The sequence below is a fragment of the Rana temporaria genome, chromosome 2, assembly GCF_905171775.1.
Source record: "Rana temporaria chromosome 2, aRanTem1.1, whole genome shotgun sequence".
NCBI classification, from domain to species: Eukaryota; Metazoa; Chordata; class Amphibia; order Anura; family Ranidae; genus Rana; species Rana temporaria.
The window spans coordinates 238,771,240-238,794,802 of NC_053490.1; the positions used below are offsets into that span (position 1 = coordinate 238,771,240).

At 40.8% G+C, this 23,563-nt stretch overlaps 1 protein-coding gene across 6 annotated transcripts in view; it reads right to left on the bottom strand.

The window, feature by feature from the left end:
- MSI2 (musashi RNA binding protein 2) overlaps positions 1–23,563 on the bottom strand; it is an 838,983-nt gene that overhangs the window by 608,967 nt on the left and 206,453 nt on the right. For all 6 annotated transcript variants that reach the window (XM_040336657.1, XM_040336656.1, XM_040336658.1 and 3 more), the window contains one exon: positions 18,517–18,609. In XM_040336657.1, the coding sequence (XP_040192591.1) occupies positions 18,517–18,609 (93 nt within the window). The remainder of the gene's footprint in view (positions 1–18,516; positions 18,610–23,563) is intronic.

Consider the following 23,563-nt stretch of genomic DNA (forward strand, 5'->3'; position numbering starts at 1 on the left):
GTGACCACCATAACAATTCTGCTATTGCCAAATGCTCACCGGCATCCAGAGCGCAAGCGTGACATCATCCTAATGGTTGTAGTAAACAGGGGAAGATTTCATTTCTACAGAACTGTGATGGTGAACCTTGGCACTCCAGATGTTTTGGAACTACATTTCCCATGATGCTCAACCAACACCGTAGAGTGCATGAGCATCATGAGAAATGTAGTTTCAAAACATCTGGGCTGCCATGGTTTGCCAATCCATGCTTTAGAATATTTGGATAGTGGAGGGATTTTAAGTAACTTGAGATAACCTACTAGAACAAAAAGTTGGGGGCTGCTATTGCTTACTTGTTTCTGTGGGTGCAGATTGCAGGGCTATCATCTTCACCCTGGTCTTACCTCCTAGTGAGTTACCAGCCAAGAACAAGCTTCAGGTACTGATATACATATGCTTGCACTCATATCAGTGGCTTTCCAAATAGCAAAGACAGCCTAGGAGTTTGCACATTTAAAAACAACTTCCATATTCCATTTATCATAACAGGTTACTTTTAAATGCTGTGGTGACAAAAAAATAAATAAATTCTATAGTTTGACAGGGCAGTTTAGACAATATAAGCTATACAAAGATTTTGCTGTATAAACAAGAAAGTGGTGTGATCTAATAAAACAAATACCCCTAATGAGTTGATATTTACAGCTATCACACTTTGAAATTATTGGGAGTCAACGGAAACCAGGCCGGATCAGTGCTCACACCCATCATTTTATCATTCTAACGGACATATGAAACACAGGAAGGAAAGCCTTTACTTTTTTCTGATTCAGACACATTCATCTACCTAGAGAATGCTGAGAAGGAGTGACCACACACAGGTTTTTAATGTTTTAAGTACATTACTTATCACATATCATGTATGATGGTTAGATGAATTCTCCCAATCTGGAGGCACTTTTAAGGAGACATGGAACATGGCGTTTCCTTTTTATAACAAGCAATGGTTAGCCCAAAGTTGTACTAAACCCTCAGCGTTTCTTAGTTTGAAACATTGAGCACTAAAACAAATATCCCACCAGTAAACCATTTGTTAAAGTTCTTACTCCAGCACTTAAAATGTACAACGTTCAATGCTGCTGGCTGCTGCTTCCCTAAACTTCTGGTCTCCACAGAAAAGAGTTAACAATAGTCAGTGCAGTCTGGAGCCAGTCTGTTAAGTTAGAGAAGAGAGGGAGGAGGAGGGAGCAGTAGGGGAGTGCCTTGTTATCCTAAGCTATGGGGATGTGTGTTTCTATTGATGCACACAGTGTAGGGAGACAACAGTAGGTCATGCATCCAAAGATGGCTGAAAAAATAAAGGAGCCACACTGAAAAAGGAAACCTGGGGCAGCAGTCATGACTCCAGCTTAAACTTGAACATAGGGAAGGATTAAAAAATAAAGAAGATGTATACTCAGTAAGTGAATAATTAGCTGGTATAAATGCCTAAAAAAAACAGGGTATACCTTGTCTTTAATACACAGTATATAAAGTGGTGGCTTGTGTTTTTCTATAACATACAGTGGCGTCAACCCCCACCCCCCCCCCCCATTAGTCCAGCCCTGCACTTACCCTCCTCTGCATCACGGTGACTTCCGCCCCGTATGTCTCCTACCTCTTCCTCCTCCTAGGCGTCCAATATGATCGCCTGTTCTTTCAGCCAATTGGGTGACAGGCCTTAGGACCCGCTTCATGATTGGCCGGGAGAAGGATCAGTGTGACACAACTGGGTGGGCAAGGGGCGCAGTGCTCTGCGCCCCAAGCCCATCCTTATTTGAAGCCTATTAGAGCCTCTAACTCTAATCCGTGCTTCAAAAAAAGAAATAAACCCCATTGGAATTTATACGTCCGGCATGTAGATTAGGGGGTGAAAAGCAAGGATTGGTGGGGGGCGGCACTCGTGCACTCCTAATAGACAGGTCACCACTGAGTATTTAAGCCAACATGCCAATTTGTGTCCAGCAATAGGTAAATAATTTACATAAAAAGCAGCCAATTATATGCACAATAAGCACAAGATTTCAAGGTGCTTATGTCCTTCTGGTTTCTAATAGTCTAACATTACCCACGTACATGGAATATCAGCCTATGGGGTAGGTATACACATGACAGATGACTGCTCTGCTATTCTTTCCCAAAAATATGCCAACATGGTCACTGTTTAAGGACAGCGCAAAACACATGCTGTATAGTTATTGCATTGTACTAGAAAACATTACTCTCCCTTTACATAAATAAAAAGGCCTAATAGAAAAATATTACATATCCTGGATTCAATTTTCATACCTCAAACACTGTGTACAGATTACAATAAGTGTGTATGGAACTATGATTTCTGACTCACTCAGTAACGTGTAATAAGCCATTTTATAAATGTGACATTAACAGCATGATTGTGGAAAATTTGATTGTGCCTTCAACTGAACAAGCAAGAAAAGGGCAGTAAGTGATCACAAAGTATTTCAAAGACCACTGCAACTGGGTTATTCTTACTTTATCAAATGTACCAAACATTTGTGGTGATGCTTTCCATTTTATTGGTTTACCCTCTAAAAAAAAAATTGCTATATACATAAAAAAGGTAAGAACATGTTTTAATCTATTCAAATCTCTTCAAAAGTCTATAACAAAACATATGCTTTTTGCACAGGTTTCATCTGTGGAATCATTTATTTTTAGCATCCCCAGACTTGCCGTTACAAGAGTAACATGAGAGATAATAAACATGTCGGTCCCCAACATTTTAAAGAAAGTAGGTAAACGTATGTATTGAATATATTTAGTGATTTTAGCAGTTCCACATTTTAAAACCTTAACTAGCCTTCTCAACTAAAAGAGCGGGGTCCTTCTTTAAAGTATAATGCCTCTCCAACCTATTACAATTAACTATTGTGTATTTTGAGAAATGTCTGCTTACAAGAAAAGGCAACAGTCAGGATAAACGTATGGAAAAATAAAAAAAGTCAGCTTTTACTGACTTGAGGGTTATATTGTATCATTAAATAATCAGGTACATGTAATTTATGTTATATTTATCTTAAAAGAAGAACACAGGAAGTAAACTTGAGTTCCAGTTGTCCCTTACTGTACATGGGCAAAATAATAATATAGTGGATTGATTAGCTTAGCTGAGGTGATGCATATTGTTATTGTTTTTTTAACCACTTGACAACTGGGCACTTAAACCCCCTTAATAACCAGACCAATTTTCAGCTTTCGGTGCTCTCACATTTTGAACGACAATTACTCAGTCATGCAACACTGTACCCATATGACATTTTTGCCCTTTTTTTCACACAAATAGAGCTTTCTTTTGTTGGTATTTGATCACCTCTGGGTTGTTTATTTTTTATGCTAGAAATGAAAAAAGACTGACATTTTTGTAAAATTATAAAAAGTTATAAAATTTAACAAATTAGTAATTGTTCTTCATAAAATTTGGCCAAAATTTATACTGCTACAGTATGGCGGAGTATGGCTGGGAATGGCTGGGTATGGCAGGGATGGCAGAGTATGGCAGAGTATGGCAGAGTATTTCAGGGATGGCAGAGTATTGCAGGGATGGCAGAGTATTGCAGAGTATTGCAGGGATCGCAGAGTATGGATGGATGGATCTGTGACTGCAGTTGTCACAGATCTAGCCCACAGCGCTGCTGCCATCTGCTCTCTTCCCCTCTCCTCTCACACTGTACCGATTGGTACAGAGAGGGGAGAGAGGAACCGGCGTCATCACAAACCCTGGTGTGTTTACAAGTGATCGGTCCATCATTTGAAGGAGCGATCACGAGGTAAACGTCTGCTATCAGCGGCAATTTACAGTGATCCATGATGCGCCGGGTTCTCTAGACCCGGCGGTCACGGACTCTCCAGAGGAGTGCCTGCTGGCAGAAAGGTGCAATATCAGGGATGTTGGGAGTGTAGGGTCAATGGTACTTGGAGGCAGGAAGTTTCCAGGGGGTGCAGTGGCAGAGGTGAGGGGAGAGGGGGCGGAGGGAACCACGCAATCCTCTAAGGCTCTCCAGTTCCTAAATGTCTTGCAGGACAATTTCATGATTCAGATGGTAGGCACACCAACTAGAAATAAAGCGTTACTGGATCTACTGTTTACCAATAACACAGACATAATCACGGATGTGGAAATTCGAGGCAATTGTCGCTACTATGTATGCATGGTAGAATCAACATTTATTGGTAGTCCAGTACCATCCTCAACAGGCATTCCTTGCACTTAGCACATGCAAAGCATTTCCTGCAGTAGATTAAGTGCTAAGACATGACCTTCTAATTTATGACCCAAAATGTTCACACCACCCCTCTATGCCCCAGGTTCACCTGCAGCTTACACAGACACTGTAATCCTTGGCCTGTCAGCTCACACCACCAACCCCTCTACCACCACTGCACCCTGCATATGCACCACTTACCTGCAAGCAACACTCTCTCACCAGTCAGCACTGTGCCTGAACCCCTCTTCTTGCCACTGTGTCTGAAACCTCCCACCAATGTACATCACAACCCTCCTACATTCTCACTACCTTAGCTGACCCTCATTCTCCTCCACATTGCACACCAAGTGCAACTCAACCACTGCACCTAAACCCTATTCCCCCCCCCCCCATCCATCAACACAGAGGAGTGTGTAGACAAGGAAATTATTCCTGCCAGCGGGGCAAGCGGGGGAGAAGACAGAGATTATTGCTGGTGACTAGAGTAGCCGCTAGCGATAATCCTAAGAATCTGGCAGGCTGGTTGTACCCAAGTTCTCTGCTAAAAATAAGAAATCAACTCAATACCCCCAATCTGCCTTCAGTTCTGAGACCAATGTCACATGAAGACAATTTTATAATACCAAAGCCACCAGGGAAATGGTGCAGTGCACAAGCCAGGCACGGACAGTGACAATGAGCATATCAAAATGTTCACTCTTCTGAGCTGTGCGGTAAGTCCCAACGTGTTATCCGACTCTTATCTTGACATGTTAGTATATAATTCACACCTCGCTGTCTTTTAAAGAACTGTGAAGTCCAAATGAACTGAAAGCATAGATCACCACTGAGGGTGTATCCTCAATAAAGGTTTTTATTTAATAAAATAAAATGGACATTGACAATGACTAGGATTTTGAACTGTGCATGTCTGGTAAACCTCATTTTATAATAGTCAGAATTAACCTGGTCAGGGACTTAGGTTTGTCAAAATCAAAAGCAGTTCAAAACTGCAAGGATGGTGTTTGCTATTATCCGGGCTGTATTCCTTTGAAAGCTGCCAAGATCATTTAACAAATTTCACTGCACAGGTTGAAAACCTTGTTTTCTATACTGTCTTGTAATATTCACAGCTTTGAGTTGTGAGCATGACCCACTAAAATGGTGTCTCTATTTTTTCATATGCTGCTCACATGAAGCATTTGAAAATATGGAACTGTTGCTGAAGAACATCCAGTGCACCAAGTAAAACTGGGATATCTGTGGTGATCTAAAAGTAGCCACTCTGCTGCTTGGAATACAGCTAGGATATACCAAGAATGGGACAGCTGTGCAAGAGAGTTGTGCTAAAAAGAAATGGCTACCCTGAAAGAGTTTGGTTCCAAGAGAGAAAGATGCGACACATGAACCACTTGTTGACCCAACAAAGATATGCCTCCACTTCACATAAAACGCAGACCGATAATTGTTTTTAAAAAAACATTTCACAAGGAAGGTAAATGTTTTAGTTATTTGAGACAGATGTTTTTAAGAATAAGGGATGCCAAGATTAAGGAAGGCATTTTTGTTAGTCCACAGATCAGATACGTCAATGACAAACTATCTGTAGATCTGTTAATGGGGCCACAGAAAATTGTCTGGAAAGCATTCAAGGATGTTGTTGATAATGTACTTAGCATTTACAGAGCACCAAACTGCATTCAGTTGGTTGATGAACTTCTTACAGCATACAAGACAATGAAGTGCAGTATACGACTGAAGATTAATTTCTGCATTCGCATATGGACTTCTTTGCCAAAAATCTATTTGTAGTCATTGATGAACATGATAAAAGGTTTTACGAGGACACTGCAACAATAGAAAAAATGTATTAGAATAACTGGATTCTATAAATGCTGGCTGACTGTTGTTGGCTGCTGAAGCAAGATGCAGAGGACACCAAGTACAAACAAAAATCAGCAGGGCACTTTTAGGCTTGTTGAACTGGAAGTGTGTCGGAAACCGTAGGCGATTAAAAAAACTTTGTCATTAAAAGTCAATTTTATATCTAAGGTTCCTGTGCGACACAGTCATTCTGAATTATTATTTGTGCCCAGGTTGAAGGGGTCTCTCATAATCACAGCTTTTCAGGAAGCAAATCTTTTGAAAACAAATTGTTGTCCAGTGTTACCTCATCTATCTCCTGGAGCCTAATGTATATTAACAGCAGGTTTTGGCTACCCAAAATTCATAGACATGAAATATTTGTAGAGTGGCAACATTTATTTTTCTTTCCCCTGTGCAGTGCCAAGTTAAAAAGGTGTAAAGCATTATAACAATGCATTACACTCTTGACACAAAAACAGCCTTTAAAAAGCTAGAGTTGTGAAAACACACATTAATCTATGCACTGCAAAGTAGGCTGAAGTAGAAGTAGACTAAGCCTAAATATATTGCAGAAGCAAGATTAATCTGTACATAAAAGGCTCAAGATATAAATATTCTCCCTGCATAAAAGGGAATTAAAGGATACCTGCAGGCAAAATACATAACTGAATAGAAATACATAAAACCTAAAGATAATGACCTGTGTCTGATTTTTGGTAATTTGGAAAGTACATTTAGAATGAAAAAATAAAAATAATCCACAATATTTTCACTATATAGCAGCAAAAAAAACATTTCTGTCTTTGCCATCATACAGCTCCCTTGTAGTCATAAATTGGTTTAGGATCATTTTGATTGTGAGGAAAGTTCTAGTAAGGAATCTCTAACAGACAAACAAGTGCACATAACTACCGTATTTATCGGCCCAAAGCCCCCTGCATATAACACGCAGGCACAGTTTACCCTCTATTTTCAGGGTAAAAAAAGTTAGTGTTATACGCCAATAAATACAGTAATTATTTTGTAAGGTAGGCATCTAGGGGTCTTACTTTTACTTTCAGATATAGATTGGCAATGAGGATGAGTGGTGCAGGGTTTTTTTTTTATACAATTACGTCCTTTTTACAGAGTATAGCGATAGGTTATAAAGAGCCATATCAAATGTTATTAAGATAAGGAGTTTAGACAAACTCAAATCGTTTTCTTTAGATAAAACAGTTTTAGGATAGAAGGGTCCCATAAAAATAAAGAGAATGTATTTAAAAGTATGATAAAACACTGCAGTACATTACAAGATCCAGACACATACAGCTAAATGTGTGTAATAAGAGATGAAATACGCTGCAATGGTAAGCTGCTATTTAGCATATTGCAACAAATCCTAAAATAGAGCTGTGATCGTGAAGTGCTAAAGGCTGGTGAAATTCAGCAAGAGCAAGAGACGAGAGGAAGCGGCTGAAGTGTTCATCTTGAATACTTAAGCTCTCTGTTCTGATTGCAGCCTCACTTCCTCGCACTGACTGTGTGACCTTTTATCAACCTGGTGTTTTAACCCAGTTATACAGCAAGCTCTAACCAGGAGGCAAGGCAGAATCTGTTTTCTATAAAAATAGGCTGTACATCCCTCTATTTACAAACAGTCTCATCACACGTTTTCCTATGCTAGCATTTAAAACTAGTGTCCTGTCCGCTACTTATCAGAAAATGTAACAGAAATTACGCTCTAAGCAAAAATGCTTACTGCACATGTGTCATGCATTCCAACATAGCCGCTATGCATCCCAATATGTTTCCTAATCGAACAAAACACAAAGGCAGCAGCGGACATCTTCCTACACCCAGGCAAGTCTCCCACTTATTGAAGCAGTAAACTCGCCTTGTATACTGAAATACAGAATTTTTATATCTGTAAACCTGTTTTAAAGTTGCATTTGAAAAGCAGTGACAAGCCTGCAGTCAGAGGGGGCGACGGCCATCTTGGTACACCCAGCACTGCTCAGCGCCGAACCGATAGTCACTTAGCGCCGAGGGACATTTTTCGAGACCCTCACTTGGTCGCAAGTTAAATAGTCTATTTCGGTATATAAGGTGAGTTAACTGCTAAAATTCAAAACTTGCCTGGGTGTAACAATATGTCCGCTACCACCTTTCTGTTAAATTAGGAAACCTATTGGAACGCATAGCGGCCATGTTGGAACACAATATTTCTTGCCTCGTTACTTCTGTTGCATTTTCTGATAGGCATCAGTATTCTGATAGAACACCGGAAAACAAACCCTTGAAAAGCTATATGATGGTATATCCGATCTCTTCTCTGGTGACCAAGACTGAAATGCTCTTATACGGACATTTGTAGAATTAAGAATTTGTGGGAAAATGAAAAGCATGCATTACAGAAAGTCGGCCTTGGTCTTTAGTCTTTCTGGTATGTAAAAAGTGTTTAACAAAAAATGAAGCAAAGGCACGTTCTAATGAACTCCTGACATAGATAATACTAGAGATTTTTTAATTAAATTCTAAACAAAAATTGATGACGAATGAACGCTTTAAAGTTGCATCCACATTGCCTGAAGCACCGGAGCACAATTAGTAAAACCATATGTGCTTCTCTATGTGACCCGCATATCTGCTCCTTCCACTGCCACTAGAGATATTCACTTTACCTCATGTTTTCTATTAGAAGTTTTCCTCCAGCTGTCCTAGTCATGCCTGGTGACAAACGCAGGACCTTTCTTGTCCACCAAGTAAATAACAAAAGAGCAACTCTATGCTATAAGACAGTGCTGTACATTTTAATAAAGTTTACATAGCACCAACAAATTACTCAGAGCATTATAGAGCACAGAATCTCATTCACAATTCTGGGAGGAAACCACTTTAAAGAGGAACTGCAATCTGCTCACATAATTTGTAATAAAAACATCTTTGCCATTCTAAAGCTTCCCTCCAACCACTTTGCATATTAATATATAATTATATATAATATAATTTATATATACTGTGATTCTGTACTTGCCAAATATGTTCGGAAATCTCCCTCCACTGAGTCTGGCTGCATCCATTTTAACTGTGGGCAGCTGAAGCCACTGCCCATTCACTTCATGAAGTTCTGTGCTGCTGGTGTTCTGTCAGATTAGGTTACCCGCCAGAATTGGTAACGGAAGCAACATTCCATCGCCTCTATGTTGCTACACCCCGCACTCCTCCATACATCGAGAAGGGGGCAATCGAACAGCTTGTTAGACCCACCGGAGTTTTTCATTTTACACTTTTTTTTAACAGTAAACGGAGCTTATAAAAGGTGAAATACAGTATTTAGAAATCCGACGGACTGTTAGATGTTGAATTTTTGTGGATCCTTTTTGTCTCCTCCTATCCCGCCCTCATCCAACCCTGTAGCCACCCTCCGTTGTATTCAGCTCTCCTGCGTCTCCCCGTGTTCTACTCCCCGCCCCCTCCTGTGCTAGCCAACACTCACAAGAGTGAATGAACAGATAAGAAGAAGCAAAAACTGCTGGGAGATCTGAATTTTCTCTCCCGGAAGAATTTGCAATACAGGAAACATCAAACGCCTAGGTGTTTTTTTTTTTTCAGCATGAAAGAAAAAAGTACAGAGAAGGTATTTACTTCCATCAAATTATAGTTTTGATTTCCAATGATTACACAGCAAGGGCAGAAGGTTCAATTGAAGGAAAGATGAAAAAACTACTGAAGTTCCACTTTAAGGCCTCATGCACACTATGTTCCTGAAGTTTTTTTTTTCCTATAAGAAATTAGCAGCAGCAAAAATGTGCTAAACAAAATGTGTTCCCTTGCCTGGCATTAATACATTCTATTGGCCATAATTTTGGCCATTGGAATGCGTTAATGCGCCTAGCGTTATTGCTCACTACCATGCATTAAGGAGCTTTTGACCATTTTTTTTATGTACAAAAACTCCTTTCCAAAAGATACAACTAATGGGATATTTTTTCTGCCTGTAAACTCCCCTGCCACTTAACTATTGAAAGCACGGTGGGCATGGGTAGCTCGCAAGGAGGGTGGATGTCTAGTATCAAAGCTCCACAGCACCTTGTTCAGGGTCTATTTTTCCTTCCTGACACAGCAGTTTACTTCCTCATCACTCAGGTGGCATGACCCGAAAAAGTAAGGATAACTCCCAGCCTAAAAAGCTTACGGTTTTCTTTCACCAGGCCTCCTGGGAGCCCAGGCAAGATAGTGCCAAATCCTATTCCTCCACGCGAGGTTCCCTACTAATGTCCCAAATTCCTAGAGCCACTACACTGCTTCAGGGAACCCTTGCCAAAATGAGAATTAGGCTGGACGATCATGGGGACACCACGGGTAAGTTCTACCATAACTCGGATTCTATTGACGTTAGGAGAGAGCTCCCAGATTAAATTTGGTCTTTCCCAGACACCAATCAGGCAGTTTCAGAGACTACACTAAAAGACATGCCAATATAATTTAGAGGCACCATCTACGCCGATATTTTGCAACTTACTAAACACTTTACGGGAGAAATACATGCTATCAGATCTAGGGTTGACCACAGAAAATAAAATAGTTGGTTTTGCCCACACCATAAATTTAGTAGATGCTCATGACGAGAACATAGATGAACATTACTGGATCAAAGCCAAGCTTGCAGATATGGAGGATCCTTCCAGAAGAAATAATTAAAGCATTTAAGGAACCCCTGAATCTGTACAGCAACCAGGTCGTTGCCAATATGTCAGTGAACTTTTAAAAACCTTGATCCCTGAGCCGACTGATTCTGATCCAATTATTGATGGAATACACTGTATTCCCATACCGTCCCTCATACCTGAGCATGTGTCCAGAGATGTGCTATTGCGCATACATTTTTATCACATAAAAGAGCACTCCAGCACAGCTTTCTCCAGAATGGCAACAGGTACCTTCAACATCATGTCCTCCCACCTGAGCTTCTAACCTCCTGTAATAACATCCTCTCAATATTAACCTCCTAACCTGCTCCATGGTGAATTCATGCTTGCTGACTTCACCTCCCGGTTACCTTTAGCAGTGGCATTCTACACACGGATCATAGATCCACTTTAGTTCAATGACAGTTGCCCATGTTTCTGTTCATATGTTCCTTTTTAATTTAGGAGTCGACCAGTCCAAATCAGATATGGAATACGAGTCTGCCACCACTGAACCCGAGAAGTACATATGTAAGCTCTAGCAAGCAGGGCCCTCTGATTCCTCTTGTACCAAATTGTAATGTAACTGTAATGCCTGCCTTCATTTTGTTAAGCGCTGCGCAAACTGTTGGCGCTATATAAATCCTGTATAATAATATCTCTTGACTGTTTGTCAGACTTGTATAACCTTTTGTTTTTCCTTTTACTTATAATTATCTGGTTTACCATTGATGTTCTGCTTGTTGACTGGAAATATATGTATACTGATGATGTACATTCCTTCTACAACTGTGTATTATCTGTATACTTACAAATTATATATTTAATATTTTTTTGAAACTCAAATAAAAACTTATTGACCTACATACTGAAAACACCTATAGTGTACATGGACACATAGGCTAACATGGAGGGGAGTTAACAGGCAGAGAAAACAAAAAGCTCAAACGTCTGAAGAAGCAGCTTTTTTGAGCTGCACTGTGCATGAGGCCTAAAGCAGTATTAAACACAAAAAGCAAACAACGATTATATTGCAGCTTACCAATTCTTCAATGTGATGGCAGCATTAGTCTTTTTTTCTTCTATTTTTATCTGGTGATCTGGTCAGTAAGTCTGTTTTTCAAAAAGAACAAGCTCTCCTACTGATGCATCAGTTACAGGGATGAGATAAACCATTCAACATTGACAGGGTTGCTTACAATGATCAGTTTAATTCAGGGTTTGAAAAAATTTGCTTGGAATCTAGGAGCCAGCTAAAAAAGTTAGGAGCCAGAAAACGCGCCCCGCCAAACTCGCGCACAGAGGGGAACACATATGTGAGTAGCGCCCGCTTATGTAAACGGTATTCAAACCACACATGTGAGGTATCGCTGCGATCGTTAGATGGCACCAGATCACAGAAGGCCTGCAGGAGGCCGCAAAGCCACAGCCTCAATCACCGGCGGGCACAGCAGGGGCGCACGGAGACACAGAATCCTGTGTCTCAGTGCGCCCCCACCTCCCCTCAATTACCGCCGGGCGTGGGCGCCAGGTCACAATTTCTTGTCACAATTGCTACCGGATTTAATTTATGTAAAATCTTTATCCTAAAAGAGAAAAAACTGTTTGCTGTAACTGCTTATAAAGCGTGAAATGGAGTTTGGCTTCAAGTGTATTTAAATCTGCTAATACATCTAACACTCCTCTTCCCTCAGACTTGCAATGCTGCTGTGCCACTTGTCCTCACTCATTTAGAATTGAGGCATCCAACACAAGAGGTATGTGTTACTGGTCAGATCACCAGGTGAAAATAGACAAAATACAAAATGAACACAACCACATATAATGATTGGCAATAAATTAAATATGCTTTGAGTTTAATACCACTTTAACTACCAGTGAATCCAGTACACAAACGTACAAGGTAAGAGCAATAACCACCATTTTTTTGCTTGTCACATCTTAAAGTGTTTGTTAAAGCGGGAGTTCACCCAAATAATCAACTTTCTGCAGTTAGATCCAGCATACTGCTGACATCTGCAGTATGCTGGTCTTTTTTATTTTATTTTGGTACTTATCGTTTTAGCAGTATTCCTTCTATGGCTCCGAGCGGGGATTACTTCCTGGTATAGGCATTCCCGAAGACAAGCAAGTTGATTGACAACCTTCGATAGCGCGTCACGGCTTCCGAAAACCCACACGAGTGACACTCGGCAATTTACGGCGCCTGCGCAGTCAGCTCTACACGGCAGGCGCCGTAAACAGCCAAGTGTCACCTCGGCTGTTTTCGGAAGCCCTGACGCGCTATCGAAGGCTGTCAATCATCTTGCTTGCCTTCGGGAACGCCCATTCCCCGCTCGGAGCCATAGAAGAAATACTGCTAAAACGATAAGTACCAAAATAAAATAAAAAAGACCAGCATACTGCAGATGTCAGCAGTATGCTGGATCTAACTGCACAAAGTTGATTTTTGGGTGAACTCCCGCTTTAAGCCACAAACTGATTATATCATCCCCTCTGTTACATAAAAAGCTGTATCCTAGTGCCTGTGCTTTTAAAAAAAAAATAATCTACCTGTTTTAAAGGGGTTGTAAAGTCAAAAATATTTTCCTCTTAAATTAAAGTCTGACAGTAGCTGATAAAGTAAAAAGTAATGTTTTGCATTATAACTAGTTTGATACCTGTTGAAATCGAGCTGTTTTATTCACCTCCGTCACTCCTGAATCATTATTCTCAGTGACTTCCTGGTTTGCGGTGCACATTCATTCTTGCTACATCACGGCCTAATGGGAACTACAGTTCCCATTAGGCTTAGCCTCCATGCCTGTGAGGGATAAGAGAGCATCTTCACGCAGGGCTGTAGTCATAGGGAGGGGGTGAGCACATTCTGCTTTCCACCATGCAAAACGGCTCAGATGCTGGTGGAAAGCAAGAAGAGGAGAGACAGGAAATGGCATTTTCAAACCTGGATTGCTGTATTTTGGAGGTCAAAAGGAAAAACGAGGTAAGTGATATTTAAATGCTCTAGCTTACAGCAATCAATTGATCTAATAAAAAACAAACCTTTAGTGTTCCTTTAACCCTTTCATGACTAAGCCAATTTCTGACATTTGGTGTTTACAAGTTAAAATCCGTATTTTTTGCTAGAAAATTACTTAGAACTCCCAAACATATATATATATTTTAGCAGAGAATCTAGAGAATAAAATGGTGATTGTTGCAATATGTTATGTCACACGGTATTTGTGCAGCAGTGTTTTAAACACAACTTTTTGGGAAAAAGACACTTTCATGAATAAAAAAAAAATGAAAAAGTAAAGTTAGCCCAATTTTTTTGTATAATATGAAAGATGATGTTACGCCGAGTACATAGATACCAAATATGTCACGCTTTATAATTGCACGCACTTGTGGAATGGCAACAAATTATGGTACCTAAAAATCTCCATAGGCGACAATTTAATTTTTTTTACGGTTACCAAGTTAGAGGAGGTCTATTGCTAGAATTATTGCTCTCACTTTGACAATCGCGGCGATACCTCACATGTGTGATTTGAACACTGTTTACATATGCGGGCGCAACTTCCGTATGCGTTTTCTTTGCTGCGCGAGCTCGCTGGGACGGGGGTGCTTGTTAAATGTATTTATTGTTCTTATTTTTATAATATAAAATTGTGTTTTTAAAAAAATATATTTTCTGATCACTTTTATTGCTGTCACAAGGAATGTAAACATCCCTTGTGACAGTAATAGGTGGTGACAGGTACTCTTTATGGAGAGATCGGGGGTCTAAAAGACCCCCAATCCCTCCTTTGTAATTCAAAGTACATGTATATGTGCTATTAGAATTGCCCAGTTTGCATATAGCCACATCACCCTGAACGTGCCTGATCTCATCTGAATTTCCCAGATTTGTAACAAGTTTATTTTAACTACACTTACATATAAATGCGTGTATACACTAATCAGCCATAACTTTTTGAGCACTGACAGGTTCATTGAATAACAATTACCTTGTTACAATAGCATCGGTAGGATAGCAAAAAAATCTTGCTGTCCATGAAGTTGGTGTGTCAAAAGCAGAAAAAATGTACATCACAGTTTGTTGCGTATGGGGCTGCTTAGCCACAGACTGGTCAGGGTGTCCATGCTGATCTGTGTCCACAGTTCCTACAATGGTCATGTAAGTATCATAACTGAACCATAGAGCAATGGAAAAAGCTGGCCTAATCAAATGAATCATGTTTTCTTTTATATCATTTGGATGGCCGGGTGTGTGTGCGCATCACATCCCTGGTGAAGAGATGGCACCAGGATGCAGTATGGAAAGAAGGCAAGACGACATCGGCAGTGTGATGCTTTGGGCAATGTTCTGCTGGGAAACCTTGGGTCTTGTCATTTATGTGAATGTTACTTGACACATACCATTCATCTAAACATTGTTGCTGATCAAGTACATCCCTTTATGGAAACAGTATTCCCTAATGGCATTGGCCTGTTTCAGCAGAATAATGTACCCTGCCGCACAGCAAAAATGGTTCAAGAATGGTTTGAAGAACACAAGAGTTTGAGGTGTTGACTCTCCAGATCTCAATCCATCAAGCATCGTTGGTAGTGCTGGAAAAACAAGTCCGATCCATCAAGGTCTCCATTGAGGTCTCACATCCACGCCTTGATGGGTCAGGGCTGTTTTGGCAGCAAATGGAGTACTTTCTCAATATTAGGTGGGTGATCGTAAAGTTTTGGCTGATCAAGGTATATACATACACCATTCTTGCTCCCTTTGTATTTTTGCTTGCATTAAAAAAAAAAATAATAGGTACAAATTTGAAAAGGCAGAAAACATAATTTTATCAGACACTTGGAAAAACAACATTTAAGGAAGTGTTTTCTGCACAATTGCGACTAGGAAATCTAAACAATTTCTGATAAACAAGATTTCAAGCCCTTCTTTGTGCTACAGGGGAGTACTTGTTTCATATTCACAATTCAATGCCGCGTTCTATTCATTAGTGAAAAGTGCTATACTTTATTCAGGATGCAGAGCTCAGCCGGAATATAACAATGCGGGAAACTTGAGTATTACAATACCAATGCAGAAATTGCTGGCTAACCATTCTGCTAACATTGACAGCTCGGGAGTTAAGTTGGAACTCAGGGTGCTATTAAAGAATATACAATGCCTAGTCATTCTTCAGGCCAACACTTGTGAAATGGATGTTCAGAAGAAGCACTGAACACGAATTCATCTGTATGGTGGTAGCACATAAAACTGTCTCTGCATGTACAGTATAGTCAAGGATTTGTTACTTTTATTTAAACCAACTGTACTCGCAATTGTGGATAATAAATTATTGTCACTTACATTTTTACCAATATTTTAAACATAATATTTATAAATAACAGGTTTAAAACACAACTTAACACCAGACAGATTAAGGTCGCTTTCACACGTGCGGACCGTATGTCTGCTTTTTCATCCATCCGTTTGCGGATGAAAAAGGGACATACATTGGTCCCTATGTGATTGCAGGTGTCAGCGGATGAACATCCGTTGATACCCGTAATCGTCCACCTCTGCAAACATCCGATTTTGCAGACGGAAGAAAATCCAATTTTTTCTTCCGTCTGCAGAGCGGATCGGATGAACACTGACATACGGTCCATGTTCATCTGCTCCCCCCAAAGGGGAGATCGGAGAAAGGACAGGGCGGTCCCTGCACAGTGTGCGGTATTCAAACCGCACGTGAGGTATCGCCACGATTGGTAGAGCGAGAGCAAAAATTCTAGCCCTACACCTCCTCCAACTCAAAACATGCAACCTGTAGAATATTTTTAAACGTCGCCTATGGAGATTTTAAAGGGTAAAAGTTTGTTGCCATTCCACAAGCGGACGCAATTTTGAAGCGTGACATGTTGGGTATCAATTTACTCGGCGCAACATTATCTTTCACAATATAAAAAAAAAATTGGGCCAACTTTACTGTTGTCTTATTTTATTAAAAAAAGTTAATTTTTTCCCCAAAAAAGTGCGCTTTTAAGACCGCTGCACAAATACGGTGTTACAGAAAGTATTGCAACGACCGGCATTTTATTCTCTAGGGTGTTAGACTAAAAAATATATATAATTTTTGGGGGTTCTAATTAGAGGGAAGGAGATAGCAGTGAAAAAAATCATTAGAACTGCTGTTTTTTGCTACTTGTAATGTAATATAATGTAATCTGTAATGCCAACGGCCACCACAAGATGGGCACTCATAGATTCCTCCTGCAGGCCTCAGCTTCCTTCTGTGAAGGCCACAAAGCCACGGCCTCAATTACTGGCCGGCCCGCGCCGGCCGATAATTGAGGCCGGGGCTTTGCGGCCTTCTACTAGCCTCAGCTTCCTTCTGTGAAGGCTGCAAAGCCGTGGCCTCAATTACTGGCGGGCGGGGACCCGCCGCGATCGCGCCCCACGCCGGCCGGTAATTGAGGCCACGGCTTTGCGGCCTTCTGCAGCCCTAAGCTTCCCCAGGCGCCAAGTCACAATTTCTTGTCGCAATTGCGACCTGGCAGCCGGATTTTGTCAAGGCCTGACTTAATTTATACTTCTTACATGTCACCATTCACATAGCATAAATTATAAAATATTTTAAAATTGCATCTTACTATTTTTAGATTTTTTCTTCTGCCTTTCCAACAAGGGAAAATTTCACTTGGTTCTCTTTGTTAAGATGGGGCTGGGTAGCTGTGTTTTCCATAATAAACCATATCTCTACTGTGCAGGCATATTTCATCTCATCACGTGTACTAGATTTTGAACACTGTCTGTCTTAACAAAGGGTTAAAGGTTTATAAGCTAGGCTTCGCCAATATACATTAATAAGAACTAGCCAGTCCCCATCCCAGTTATTCGGACAGATTTTGCTGAGCTAGCCGAGAAATGCCACGACACCTTCTCCTCAGAAACATCAGGTATGCTGTATGATTGGGAACACATACCAAAACATAAAGTGGGGTCTTCTCAAATTTCATTGCGAAAAGTGGAATATACACAAGTTTTTCTGCTTAAATATATATACATAATATAAAATTGAACAGACAGAAATCAACATGGCAAAATTGTGCTAAAGATGAAAGAAAGTACACACTACATTACCTATATAGTCTGTGATTGTGTTTAATAACAACAGGATTTATGTAATAAATAGCATTTCTGTAATAAAAGTAAACCTGCCTGGTTGCTGGGGGTTATAACGCTTTGCACATCATAGTTTTTTACAATGCCTTATTAAATAAGGCTGATTGCCTTGACTAGTCAGTCAAGTGTCAAATAATGTATGTTATAGCTAATGTAAAATTAACACATCTCAACATCTGAAGGCAATTGCTGAACTATGCTGGAAACAGATTTACTTACTATACTAAAAGTACATCCCTGTACTCCATACTCCTACTATTGTGATGGTTGATACTCTCACAAAACAGCTGGCACCATCACCATCCACATCAATAATTTAGGTGAAATATTGCCAAGCACACCAAGGTTTCCAATGGTGCAAACCAAATTGATTTAATAAAGTCTGCCATAGTATGGTATAAATTATACTCTCATTATTGAAAACGTTGGTGTACTGGCTGACAAGCTTTGTAGAAATTACATGTTTGCACAGAAACATAATTTGTATCTCAAGACTAACACAGCTAGGGAATGCATGTTCCATGTGAGGACAGCAACAGTAACAAAAACCAGGTCTGCAAAACAAATATAAGGATAATCAACAAGGACTTACCTTGCCATACTGTTCGAAGTATTGCTTTACATCTTCTACTACTGTATTTGCTGATAATCCCCCTACGAATATTTTCTTTGTTCTTGTGACCATCTACATAGGATGACAAGAGAGACATGCTCTAATCAGATTTGAAACTACAAAGTGGGACAAAAATAACATCCAGATAGAAACTGTTAATCCTGTTAATTAATTTGATGCATCCATGGAAGGAATTTATAGCTCAAGAAAAAGAGTTAAGAGATAAACAAGACCTATAGGACTCATTCACACGATATTGTACAATAGTAAAATCCAACAGGCTATTGATCATTTTAATAGAGACACGAGGTTAAAAAATAAATTCTTAGCTGATTAAACCCAAGAATATAATGAATGTCATGGTTTATATCTAAATTTGCTAATGCTGCCATGTGACCTGAACTTTTTCATCATAAAAACAATGAGACAAAGGGGGTTATTTACTAAAATTGGAGAGTGCACTATATGGTGTAATACTGCATAGAAACAAATCAGCTTCCAGGTTTTATTGCCAAAGCTTAAAGCAGAGTTCCACCCAAAAGTGGAACTTCTGCTTTAAGCACTCCTCACCCCCTTACATGCCACATTTGGCATGTCATTTTTTTTTGTGGGGGGAGTGGGGGCTTCTCACTTTCTTCTTCCGCCCAGGGACCACCTCAGTGACTTCTCTTCACGCCTTAGGTGGCCCCTCTCTCCAGGGGAGAGGTGACAGGTCCCAGGAGATTGCCTGTCCATTCATAGAGCGCAGCGCGACTCGAACATGCGCAGTGAGTGCCCGGCCGTAAAGCCGAAAGCTGTCACGGCCGGGTGCCCACACTATGAATGGAGGTGCCGGACAGAGAGGGGGGGAGAGGAGCGGAGCTCCAGGGCGGCCGCGTTGCTGGACCGTGGAGCAGGTAAGTGTCGGTTTAATAAAAGTTACACAACACTTTGTAGCTGCTGACTTTTAATAAACCTAAAAAAAGGCTGGAACTCCCCTTTAATTGTGCAAACTGAGGTTAGAAGCCGATTGGCTACCATGCACAACTGCACCAGTTTTAGTAAATCTCTCCCAAAGTTTTTAACGTTTAGTTGCATTTTATTTTATTATATATTATTTGTGAATCATGCTAGAATACATACAACAAAATGTAGTCAAACTAAATCTGTTCAAAAGATAACTTCATGATGAAAAAAAAACACTGGTGAAAACCACATGTTAAAACAATCGGTTGATCCAAAGATAGAGGCAGCTGTAGTTACATACACATCTTGACTTTTCCTGTAAAAATGTAACATTGCCTGGCCACTTTTGACAGAAGACAAGATTTGCCAATAACATTAGCTATATTCTCTGGGCCTAGCAACGTCCACAGATGCAGTGGTAACTTCCCCAGATTCATTTTTTCATCATATACTCACATTGAATTGTTGAGGTTTTTAGACAGGTTTACTTCAACAGAAGTTGTCAAAAACACTTATCAGCATCTACTGTACAAGCTTTGCTGATAAAAAGAGCAGTAATGGCAGAGGATACAAGTAAACTTTCCAGACCATTTTCATCAAAAATAGTCTGCTTTCAAACACTAATAGTGGAAAACAGGGACAACTTTGAAGTAAAGCTGGCCATACAGTGTTCGAATTTTGACTGCTTCATGGGAATCAGCCAAATGTCTAGCAGTGGATGGCCCTGCCAGCTCAATAAAGGTAAATTATTTAATAGAGGAGAGGTCTGGCGGGCTAAGGAAGTGGCGAGCTGCGCTCAGCTGACCACACTCTCCAAGCAGTCAGCAGAGGATCTTGGGCCTCTGCAGACTCCTGCGGATCATGGAAGCAGCAAGTGGCGCTCAGCTGATCTCCCCTTCTCCAAGCAGTCAGTGGGAGATCTCGGGCTCCCCCTTCCTCTGCAGAGCTCCGGCAGGTCACAGAAAAACCCGTCGGTGCTAAAAGAAGGTATGTGGCACTACACTATTTGCATGGTGTGATTCCTATAAACTCACTTTGTAATATTCATATAAAAATGGGGAAAAAAATAATTTGGTAAACAGTGCATTCTTGTGTTCCTCATTGACAACAGGTGTAAATGAGCCCTTAAAAGCAGTATAAAAGCCATAAATGTAGCGCCCCCTTACTTTCAGTATGGGCACTACGCTAAAGTTAGTGGGGAATGGGAGAATTATTTTGCTCCCATTCACAATTTTCTAAATTTGGGCTGCTGTCATTCCTGAACTGTCCTGTAGGTCAGTCTGCGCTCCAGGGGTGTTTCCACCCCTGGGCGACAGTTGGCGCTAGAGGGGTTTTGGAAGAGCCACTTTTCCCCAGCAGCCAATTAGAGGAGTTTGTCCTCGGGGTGCATGCTGGGGGAGAGTATATGTGTGGCAGACGCCATTTTCTTTGGTTCTTCGCGGGTTCCAGGTGCGGCACCCACCTTCAGAGTATGCACATCCAACGTACCCCGGTGATGGCCTACCAGGCCGGGGTCATACGCTACGCGGAGCTCCATGTTGCTGAAAGGGGCCCCAGTGACTTGCTGGGTCCCCAGTTTGACTGAGGAGATCCCAGGCTGTGTGCCGTTCGATGGGGGGGTCGGCTTGAGGAGAACCCGGAGGCAGGTTGTCCAACAGGGCTTGAACGAACCATCGGGGATTTGGTGACCAGAATGTTGACAGGTACACTATTGCTGTCATCCGGTGACCTATGCTTAATCTACTGGGAGGATTCGCTCAATCTCAATCAGTCCATTTAGCTCATTCAAGTAATTGGCCTGTGGCAGAGGCCCTAGAGCCAGGTCTGTGGCAGAGGCCTGTTCCTCCCAGAAATCTAAAGTGACACTTCGGCTGCCAGGCCTGTAGCAGAAGTCTGGGGCACTTCACCCACTCTGGCTAGAGTGGCGACAAACTGTGTTTATTACTACTGTGTTACTGAGAGCAGGATTGCTCGGTTCATATCCAGGCCTGATACTGCAAAGTTCTCTCTTGCTTCATCAACCCTTTTCTCCTCATTTGATGTTGATGTTGGCCATGTTGGGCCTGGAATCAAAGCATTTGAAAACCTTCATTCAATGACTGGACATTCGCTCACTACTCTAAGCTATTCTACTTAACTACACCCCTAGACAACACTGAAAGGGTAACTTAATATGCCGATCCCAACAACAACCAGCGGCTCCTGAGGGGGTAGCGCTACATAAACAAAAAATATTAAATTGCAGCTCATAATGTCTTAGGCTGCATTCACACCTGAGTGTTTTGTCGCCTGAAGCGCGACGCTCAAAAACGCTAGAGGGGAAAAAATACATTATTCCCTATGAGGATGGTTCACATCTCCACTCCAAAACGCCTGACGCGCGAATCGGGCGGTTTGGGCGTTTCTATTTCCCATAGAAAGTAATGGAAACGCTCGATTCAAGCGACTAGCGCGACAACGAGCGTTTGCTACGGGAGTTTTGTCGCTTTAATCAATAGAACATTTCACCCAGGCAGAAGATAACAAAAATCTACCAATTGGCTAAAATAAAAAAACGTTGAAGTACCAAAACGTCGGACGACGCTGTATGCAAACACGCAAATAAGCATGAATACGCGCGACCTACGCTCAGGTGTGAATGCAGTGTGCATGTCAATGTCATGCAGCTCAAAATGTATGTGGCTGCATTTATTTATTTTAAAAATTTTCCCCTGTTTTCACCGAATGACCTGGCCAGTAAATCTGTTATTTGTCAACTTATTTTACCAGACAAAGTAGCCGTTAGATACTTGACACACACCCTTTAACACTGCCAGGAATGCTTGCAGTGGTCAGCTTTTATTCATTTATGTAAAATCATTTAATCACAAAAAAAAAAAAAAAAAACCTCTTTGCTGTAATTGCTTATGAGGTATTAGCTGGAGTGCAGCTTCAATATGTTAGACAAGTCTAAATCTGCTTGTCTAACACTACACTTCTACAAGACTGACAATGCCGACATTCAAATGTGTCTGCTCTACTACTTTATTCAACGTGCAGACACCCTTAGGACACACGGGATGAATGTTGGGCAGCACCGGCCGGTTCAATAGAAACCGGCTGACATTCAGCTTGTGCGAACGGCAACCGGTTCCGACAGAAACCGGACATTTAGCCAGCTTCTGTCGAAGGGATGGGAATAGACCGGCTCTCCGATCATTGGAGTGTTCTGGCAAGTCGGGGCAGGGTTGCCCCCCTGACAGAACAAAATAGCATAGCAGGGGAGATCGCTGTACTAACATCGTATTTTTAATACAGCGGCTTCGACCTGAAGTTTTTTTTTTTGCTTAACCCGTTGGGTTTAAAAAAAAAAAAGTAGTGTGTATGAGGCTTTAGACAGGAAGTGTGTTGCTGGCATGCTCATCAAACAACCGTTCTTGAAACTAAAAATTTCCAGCAAAATTCTACTAGTGTATGGTCCGCATCAGTATATTCTTTTGTTTAGCTGTGAAACTAACAAACCTTGCAGTTGACAAATTTACATGCCAATACAATTATTATTATACAGGATTTATATAGCGCCAACTACTTTACTAGAGTGGATGCTCCTCTAAAATAAAACATTAACATAAAACATGAACTTGTGCAACATGGTCTAAACTAGGGTGGTACTGGATATATAGAAAGTTGCATTTAAAGCAGAACAGTCCTCATTTGGATTCATGAAAAAAATTGTATTGCTCAATGTAGCAGCAGCAGTTATTTGCCGACACTATAACCAACATAAATTTCCTGTATAGACGCGGTATGGTACGTATATAGTGTGTAACTAACTTTGAAGGACTACTAGGATATCCTAGCCCACAGATCAATTGGCAAACCCCAACTTTACAGACTGTCAGTCCGCACACAAAGTTTTGCATTACAAAAAGTTTGAAAATTGAACAACCTCAAAAAGTAAATTGAGGCAGGAAAGGCATGAGTGGAAAAGTTAGGAAAAATGGCAATTTAAATTGCAATTAATATATTTCAATCAATTTCAGTCACTCTTGATTGGAAAATGTTCAGTACAGACAATCAGATAATTAATCAACTGGACCAT